At 41.3% G+C, this 9,718-nt stretch overlaps 1 protein-coding gene across 1 annotated transcript; it reads left to right on the forward strand.

Moving 5' to 3' along the window:
* Window positions 1-482: 482 nt before the first annotated feature.
* Window positions 483-8,034, forward strand: LOC102194332 (zinc finger SWIM domain-containing protein 8-like; the record flags this gene model as incomplete). Its single annotated transcript, XM_005755387.1, has 9 exons — window positions 483-636; window positions 1,479-1,573; window positions 2,577-2,749; window positions 3,560-3,667; window positions 3,743-3,824; window positions 4,871-4,991; window positions 5,155-5,356; window positions 6,144-6,319; window positions 6,528-8,034. Coding segments are annotated over 9 exons (2,444 nt in total), but the record flags the coding sequence as incomplete, so codon positions are not given.
* Between the last annotated feature and the right edge of the window lie 1,684 nt (window positions 8,035-9,718).

Here is a 9,718-nt window from a genome sequence, read left to right on the forward strand (position 1 = left end):
TGTGAAATGTATAGTTTTCAGGGTTTTTATCGGTTTTCAGCGTTATTTTGTTATCGTTTTTGTTGTTAACTCAGTTTTCCTGGGTCTTTTCACGTGTGTTATGAGTAAATCTTCTTTTTTTCGGTACCGGTACTAGTTTTATTTTGTTGTATTTATCCGCGACACCTTAAAGGCCGGTCCATGAAAATGTTGTCGGGCATAAACCGGTCCGTGGCGCAAAAAAGGTTGGAGACCGCTGCTCTTAATTGTTGTGACACATATTCGAAATGCAGAGAAGTGCGCTCGATTTGCCACACGGAGCAGCACGAGAGTAAAGCACGAGGGAGGGGCTAATAATCGGCTCAGTCATTTTTAATGATCGTTGAAAGCCCAGATCGTAATCGTCATTAAAATTCGATTACTTGAGCAGCCCTATAAGACATTTAAGATTTTTTTTGTCACCTGACTGTGCTGATCATCTTCTCTTTGATGGTTTTCCTCAGATGGTCAGGTGATTCCACTGGTGGAGTTGTCAGCAAAACAGGTCGCCTTTCACATCCCATTTGAAGTGGTAGAGAAGGTCTATCCTCCTGTCCCAGAACAGCTCCAGCTTCGCATTGCCTACTGGAGCTTCCCTGAGAATGAAGAGGACATCAGGTGAGGATTTGTCTTTTAAACCCTTTATTCGCCTTAGATAAAAACCATAAATGCATTAATTCCTCTTAATTGGGAAATTTCAAATATTACTTTGTTACGGAGACTGTTGGACCAAGGCTGTGGGGAAAAAGCATGCTGCATCAAAAAGAAAAGAAATGAAATGAGAAATGAACATTCATCAATGTATTCACATGTAATATAGTATAGTAATAGTTTCTATTTCTATATTGTATCACTAACCATTAAGTTAGGAGTATATTCTGTTAAACCCAGATGAAATCAAAGATTGTGTCACATGTAACAGTTGGGGTTTCTGTTTGTTTATTCATAAAAACATAAACATGAAATATAAAAAAAAAAAAAGATGCAACGTGCCCAAACCTTTGCACATAAGTGTAGATATATTCAGCCTTCTCTCTCTCTCCATTACTGGTTGTTGGTTACTGGTGGACAGTAACAAATTTTCTTAGTGTGCCCACCACTACAACAGATTTGAAATCCAAAAAGGGGTCAACCTTGGGTTTAAAAATATTGCATTTAACATTTAGGTAAAGTAAAATAGATAACTGCAAAATTAATCCAGAAAATTCAATCTCCTGTTTTTTGTTTCCTGTTTGTTTCCAAACAGGAAACAAAACTATTTTTGCACAGAAAAAAGTATTGAAATAAACAAAATCGAGACTGGATGAAAGGAAAGGCGTCCATGGCTGTCTGGTTGACTGATGTTTATTGGCAATGTGACTGCTAATAAAAGTAACAGGATGATTTTTTTTTTAACTATCTAGGCTATGCTGACTTTGACTCTGCTTTGACTCTTTGACTTTGGTTTCATACTGCTGCAGATTATATTCCTGCCTTGCTAATGGGAGTCCAGATGAATTCCAGCGTGGAGAACAACTCTATAGGATCAGAGCTGTCAAAGACCCTTTGCAAATTGGTAAGTAGAGTAATCCTTTACATAAGAGTGAGTACTCTTATGGAAAACATTTCTCTGGTGTTCTAACTTTGGTATATCACACTCTATTCTTCTACAATCACCAAGCTTAGAATAACACCATGTGCAGGTTACAGTAAATCATGTGATTCAAAGGTACTCCATTTACCTCCATTATTTCTACAAGTCTGCTATTAGTATAATCCTGTTTTCAGAATGCTGGGTATGTGTAATATCTAAACCCAATTTCCAACTTTTAACTGCAAATCTTCCAAATACCACATTAAATGGTGACATTTTGGTTTGTTTGTTTTGTTGTTTTTCACCTATATAGGGCCTTTTAAGTTGTTTCTCTACAAAGCCATTTGCTGTGCACACGCATCCAACTTTTAATGACAAATACTTTTGATATGTATTATGCAGAGTTGGTTAAGGTGCTGGTCGGCTAACGGTGGTTAGCACTGTTGCCTCAAAACAAGAAGGTCCTGAGTTCAATTGCAGCATCAGGCCGGGGTCTTTCTGTGTGGAGTTTGCATGCTCTCCCATGCTTGCGTGGGTTCTCTCTGGGTACTCCGGCTTGCTCCCACAGTCCAAAGACATGCAGTTAGTGGGGATACATTAATTGGAAACACTAAATTGCCCATAGGTGTGAATGCTATATGACTTGGTCCGAATTTGTTTGAGGCACCTTCTCCTTTATTACTAGTAGGACTTTGTACAAATGTGTTGTGTGATGACATGGATTAGAAAATGGAAAAACCTCAAACAATGCCTGCGTTTTGTTTTTTTGTGGGAGAGAATATTTTGGTCTGGAATTTAATCATTGTAAGATTGCAAACCTTTTGCACAAAAGAGCTATATTAAATAAAAGACTAAGCAATATCAAAACCAAAACCATTCTGTCGGACACTAAAATATAATTTCCAATCAAAGAAATGCACTTGCTTCCATTTCAAACTCATTGTTGTCTTTGCTGATTTTGTTTTTTTCTGTTTTCATTTACAAGGCTTTCATCTCAGTGCTACAGTAGTCTCCACTCAGTCCAGTCAGTCTAAAGGAGCCTACAACGTGGCGGTCATGTTTGATCGCTGTCGCATCACCTCCTGCAGCTGTACCTGTGGTGCAGGAGCCAAGTGGTGTGCCCATGTGGTGGCACTCTGTCTCTTCAGGATCCACAATGTAAGTTTTTGTTAATATTCAGGTATTTAAAGGGTAAACCACTAACTTTGTGGTTGGAACACATACTGAATTCATGTGCATGCGTAAAGCAGCAGATCTGTAGTTTGAATCCTGACACTACACTGTCTCTGTCTCTCTGTATTTCCTGTCTTTCTCTTTGTTTTTCCTTAAAAAAAAGAAGAAAATATAAAGGAATTCTTGTGAAATGATGGTAGGAAAAAATTAAACAAGATGAATACACTTAGCTTTTTGATGATGGACATATCCTGGAAAACCTCTCGTCTTAAAAGACCAGTCATCTTAAAAAATATTCCTCCGCATGTCATCTGTTTACTTGAAAACAGTGATCCATTCTGCCGTTCCAGGGCCTTTGTTGTTTTTTGATTATGATCATTTTTTTGTGGGTTTGTGTTTCTAATTGTCATTTTACCTGCCCAGGAACTTCTGATGGAAATATATAAGTGTTTGTGATAACGGACCATTAGTCTTTCACATTACTGATTTGAAAGAATTTGCCCACTTTTCTTTGCAGTTGTTTTAATTCAGCCGCAAAGGAAGATTTTCATCTTACTGTGTAAACCAAATGAGTTTGAATTTCAGGGCGTGACCTGATGGCTGAATATTCTCCTTCAGGAAGGATGCAAATACACCACCATTTAGCTTCTTGGGACGGCTACTGACTAAAGGACCTATTAATGCAATGCCATTCCTCTGTATTTTCCTACATTTGATCTGTTTACTTCTTTCTGTTTACAATCCCCTTAAAAATACCTAAACAAATATGGTGTGTGTGTGTCTGTGTGTGCGTAGGCATCAGCAGTGTGTCTTAGGGCTCCAGTTTCTGAGTCTTTGTCCAGACTGCAGAGAGACCAGCTTCAAAAGTTTGCCCAGTACCTCATCAGTGAGCTGCCTCAGCAGGTATCTTAAGCTATTTATGATCTCTGTAAACCAAATGATTAAAGAAAATGCATTCATTCAGTTATCTCTCTCCAGATCCTGCCTACAGCCCAGCGACTCCTGGATGAGTTGCTGTCCTCACAGTCCACTGCCATCAACACTGTGTGTGGAGCTCCAGGTTCAGTATCAGATTGCTAAACAAACAGCATTTGAAAAATCTGAGGCTGCATCACATAAACTTTGTGATGTCTTTAAGTTTCTTGAAGACATTTCGCCTCTCATCCGAGAAGCTTCTTCAGTTCTAAGAGCAATTGGTTGGGAGAAGCCAGAAGGGAAAAAAGAAGGAACATACACATGTAAAGAAAGCTCTTAAAAAGCTGTCTTAGAAAGCTCTGGGGTTATCCTAATTGAGCTTTCATCAAATCAGTAAAGATGCACAGAAAAGAAGATCAGACACCAACTAGGGAGGATCAGAAGGACAAACGGAACAACATTGTCATCCATTATGGAGCAGGTTTATCAGAGAAACTCAGAAAAGACTTTTCCAAACACGACATCTCAAAATAGAATAGAATAGAATAGAATAGAATTCAACACAACATTCAAAATACTTCAGACCCAGCCACACAGGAGCCACCTTGACAGGACAAGACTCGGCTGTCCATCTGCATCTAAAGGACATCGCTCTTTAGAGGATGCTAATGTCCACTTTTTGGACAGAGAAGACAGATGGTTTGAAAGAGTAGCCATCACATCTCGGGTCATTTGGTCTCAGTAAGTCACAGGATAGGGTAGGACAAGGTCTCACACCCAAAACCTTGGCTGATTGTGAACCACACCTGTTTTTCATACCTTGGCTCATGTGATTAGGCAGAGGAAAAATAGGGGGTCCACAACATTCTTAGGGACACTCCCAATACGGTTTAAAAATCTGTGACTCTCCACCAATTGGTCTTAGAAGTGAAAAAAGCTTCTCAGATGAGAGGTGAAACATTTTCAAGAAACTTAAAGAAGTCCAGACGCTTTTCTTTCCAAGCTCCTTAGACTATTCTTGGAGAAATGAAAGCATTTCTATAAAATCACTACTGTTCCACATTTTCTTTTCATGGGGGACTCTGATGCCTTTTAATTGTTAATGGAAAAGCAAAGCCTTCTGTAGTTTATTGTGTAGAGTAGATGTTTTTTCTTAAGATTCAATTATTTCTGCACAATTTATTTTTGTAGATCCAACAGCAGGCCCTTCAGCATCGGACCAGAGCACCTGGTATTTGGATGAGTCAACCCTCAGTGACAACATCAAAAAGACTCTACACAAGTTCTGTGGGCCTTCACCTGTTGTTTTCAGGTAGGCATGATTTGTCACACATGATTACCCTTCATCTTATGCATATGACGTAGTGTTGACGAGAAAGTGCTACAGTAAATCTTTCACTGGATATAGTTTGTTTTTTAGTAAATGTACCTCAGCGTTACTTTGCCTAAACCAGTACTATTTGTGTTATCCTCAGTGATGTGAACTCCATGTACCTGTCATCCACCGAGCCACCAGCAGCTGCTGAATGGGCATGTCTGTTGCGACCTCTGAGGGGTAGAGAGCCAGAAGGCATCTGGAACCTTCTGTCCATTGTCAGGGAGATGTTTAAGAGGCGAGACAGCAATGCTGCCCCGCTGCTGGAGATTCTCACTGAACAGTGCCTCACCTACGAACAGGTATGTTGGCCATTACTCTGGGATGACTTCCAAAAGATGAGAGTAACCCAGTACAAAGAAGAAAAGATTTAGACATGGGACCCTTACTTTTAATGTACTGTTAAAGGGGAAAGAAATGTCTGTGAAGCCTTTGCAATTTTCCTATTTTAAAAAAAAAAGCCCTCAAAGTAGGACAAGACTACAAAAAACCCAACTGAATTGTAAATATCATGTTTTCATTAGGTTATAGCTTGATGGCAACATACTGCTCCAGAGAAGGCAGTTCAAAGATGCCTTTCCTTGCTTTAGAAATGAGGAAAAACCACATTCTCTTCAAGTATGACTCTGTAGTAAGAGTTGGAGCACTAGGCTGTCCTGTGTCCAGCCAAACATTTGGCACATTATGAAACAAAAAAATAACACAAAAGAGGCCCAATGCCTCTAAAATCTGTATTTGGCAATGATGGAAAAAATCAATCAAAACCATAGCAGCTGATCTCCTCTGTGCCTAAATGCGTACACGGGTTGTTAAAGGAGGAGCTGATGCAGCATGGGTAGCCTGTATCCTGGTTTATCTACAATGCATATGACTTAAATTCATAATTGGCACTTTAACAAAAAAAGGTGCTGTTCCTGAGTTCATAATCTGATACGCTGCATATATCCTATGCATAAAGGACAGGATATAAATTTTCACAGCACCCAACATTCTTTGGAAACAGGGATGTATATTTCATACATTTGGTATGAAATCATTATGTACATATTACACTGATTCTCACACACACACTTGTCTGTGTCTATTCAGATCATTAGCTGGTGGTATAGCGTTCGCACATCAGCGTCACACAGCAGTGCTAGTGGTCATACTGGCCGGAGCAACGGACAGTCAGAAGTAGCCGCTCATGCCTGTGCAAGCATGTGTGATGAGATGGTGGTTCTTTGGAGGCTGGCAGTGCTCGACCCCACTATGAGCCCCTGCAGGTCAGACCACAGACACCGTGCTACATACTGGTCATGGATTGGTTCACCTGTCACAGAATTTAAGTCATGAAGTATAAATTCTATTATTAAAAAATAGCCTCTGCTAGCACATTTATCACTAATTGTGTGTAACTACATATTTAGGGTGCCAGTGAATATGAAGTAGCGATTCATGTTAAATATAAAGACTATGGACATTCTCTTCTAGGCGTTTGGAACTGGCCGGTCAGCTGAGGCAGTGGCACCTGAAAGTTATAGAGATAGTGAAGCGGGGACAGCATCGCAAGTCCCTGGATAAACTGTTTCAAGGCTTTAAACCTGCTGTGGAGTCCTGCTATTTCAACTGGGAGGTGGCCTACCCATTGGATGGCATTACCTACTGCAGTGCAGATAAGAAGAGTGCCACGTTCTGCTGGTCCAGGGCAATGCTGCACCAGAGAGGAATCAAGTCGCCTGCAGGAGGTGGTGTTGACTCTTCTGAATCAGGGGCCAGAGCTGAAGGCGGACCGGCAGGAGAGTATAAAGGCAGGGCAAGTAGTAACTCCACACAACAGGAGGTAGCAGTGCGACCTAAGGAGACCATTCTGACCAAGAGGAAGGGACTGTCAGTGAGTGGAGGTGGAGGGATGCTTGTTCGACTGGGAGGGAGTGTCTCACTATCCCTGGAAGATGGAGGAGGAAAGTGCATGTACAAAGGCCCGGGTTCCTCCTCTGGAGGAAAGTTGAAACTGACTCAGGGAGGTGGGAAGGGGGCAACAGGAGGAGGACCTGGCGGTGGTGGAGGATTAGGAAGTAGTAAGCATACAAGTGCCAAACGCAGAACTAGTAGTGAAGATAGCTCCTTGGAGCCAGACTTGGCTGAGCTCAGTCTGGATGACGGCTGCAATCTGGCTTTGGGGGCTGAGGCTAGTAACACTTTCGAGTTTCTCCCACCACCACCAGAGATGTTGCCCTCTCCAAGTCCACTGCTCCGAGATTCACGGAAGTGCAACAGTGGAGGGAGCAAGATTTTTGAAACAAAGCATAGCAGCCGTGACTCTGCAGCAATTGCTGCTGCAGAGCCTGCTCCACCTTGTTTCCCTTTGAAAGAGAATGGAGTGATAGTTGTGGGCATGCCCAGCACAGCAGAAAAGGAAGCCGAGGTGGAGCCAGCACTTAACATAGATGAAGATGTAGATTCAGCTGGTAGTAACCAGCCTTTAGTTTCAGCAGTTACAGTGAGATCAGGCACCCCTCAAACATCTGCTAAGCCAGTGCTAGGCTGCAAAGAGTTGGTGTCTGCTGCAGCAGTAGCAGGAAGTGGAGCAGTAGTGGTAGGTGGAGCAGCTCGTGAAGGAGCTGAAGCTGTACGTGCAGCTGCTGAAGGAGAAGCTGTGGGTGAAGATGACTACCAGGCATACTATCTGAGTGCTGCTTCAGAAGAGGGTGTAGACAGACAGCTAGCTGACAACCATCAGGAGGAGGAGCCAGACATCTTTGCAGGGATCAAACCACTGGAGCAGGAGGGACGCATGGAGGTAAGTGCAAAGACCCAGTTTTAACCATAGAAACCCAACAACAAAAGAAAAGCAGTTCACTTGGAAAGTAAGAGCATGAAATAAACATTAGATACAAGGATGTGCAAAATTACATCATTGTCTACCAGTACAGTAAAAGTTACGCTTTGTAGACTTTCTTAAATTAACGAAATATCTAAACTTCAGAGGTTAGAAATTCATGACTATAAGTAAGCTAGCCTGTCCAAACACTGTCCAATAAAGTCAAAAATAGTTTTTAAGATAAACTGACATACTGTAAAAAGTTAGCTTTTTTTTTAATGAAAGCATCTTACAATTAGAGAAAAGAATATGATTTTTTTTCTGCACTCATGTAGGTTTGTTGAACATCAGAGGTTAATAAACGTTTCATCTGCTGATCTTTTGCCATTTTAAAAAGTAGGGCCCAGTGTGTTGTGGTTACATTGTTCAGTCACAAAGGATTTAAAGATTAAACACTTGGACTTCATCGATAAGTTTGCGTTTGGGAGAAATTGATAATGTCTGCTAAGATATTATGTATATTGGCATACGCAAACAGTTGTAAAAAAGTTTGTGTATCCCCCGAAGTTACCAAGATAAACATACACCACTTAACTAATACAAAAACAGTTGTACTTTTTACGCCTTTGTTAGACATTAGGCACTTATGCACCCCCATACCATCAGAGTTCTAGCTGAACTGAAAGCAACCACTAATAACAAGATCGGTGCTCGCCCTCCTTTTAAGCCTGGAACATCCATGTTTTCCAGAATGAATTCAAAACAATTTTTCAAATCACCCTTGTCCCTTACACCATGATTTTGCTAGATTGATCAATTCTTTTGATGATATTATATATTGTGGATGCTGAGGTAATAGTACATCAGGCAACACTGATATCATAATATCAGGTAAGAATTTTATGTTGATATCATAGGTGTATCTACTAAAAATCTAGCACGCAATTGAATCTCATTGATGTCAAGGTCAAAGGTCATGTTTCCTGAAAATCTTGTGAATGCAATAACTTAGGGTGTTATCTAGGATTTTGAAATTGATACCATAGGTATGTCTGCTAGGAGGCTGAGGGTTACCACTGGATGCACCAGTATCTTTGCAGATTAGTGACCCTCTGCCTGTCTTTGCTTTGGAGACATTCTAATAATAATAATAATAATAATAATGGATTGCCCAAGGACACAACGACCGAGACTGTCCGAGCCGGGGCTCGAACCAGCAACGTTCCGATTAGAAGACGAACTGCCAACTCTTGAGCCACGGTTGCCCCACGATCTGGTTCTCTAAGATGCTTTTTCTTATATCTGATCATGTTATCCTCTCGTTGCCAGTTAACCTAGTTAGTTGCAAAATGTTCCTCTAGCCTTCTAGCCATGTTGGCTGCCCCAAGTTTTTGTGATATGTTGTTGCCATCAAAATTTTTTGACATAAATACATAACTTCTTTGGCTCTCGGAGGAGGCGGACGCACTTTTTCTCCTCTCCCGTTACCTTCCCTGTTTATGTCCTTGTCTAGTCTCGTGTTTTTTTTGTATTTTCCCTGGAACACTCTCTCACAATCTGTTCTCTTAAACCTAAATGAGGAATTATGGATTGGATCAACTGGTCCCTAAATGCAATTGACACCCCTTTCTCAACGAGAAGTCTGAGCTCGGGTGAGCCTTAGTGCTGAAGATATCTACCTATTCGGAACCATGATAACAGGGTTCTGGCTGATCGGAGCTGGCTTGGCCCTGACTTATCGAAGAATTAAGAAAGCGGAACCGGCTGTTCAAACCCCCACAAGGCTGCCCGCTGGGATTGGAACGATGGGAGAGGCGTGAGTTTCTCAAAATGGGCTCGTTGAGTGCAGCACAGATAAGAT

The sequence above is a fragment of the Pundamilia nyererei genome, unplaced genomic scaffold (assembly GCF_000239375.1).
Source record: "Pundamilia nyererei isolate P.nyererei 1_Seehausen unplaced genomic scaffold, PunNye1.0 scaffold01355, whole genome shotgun sequence".
Lineage (NCBI taxonomy): Eukaryota > Metazoa > Chordata > Actinopteri > Cichliformes > Cichlidae > Pundamilia > Pundamilia nyererei.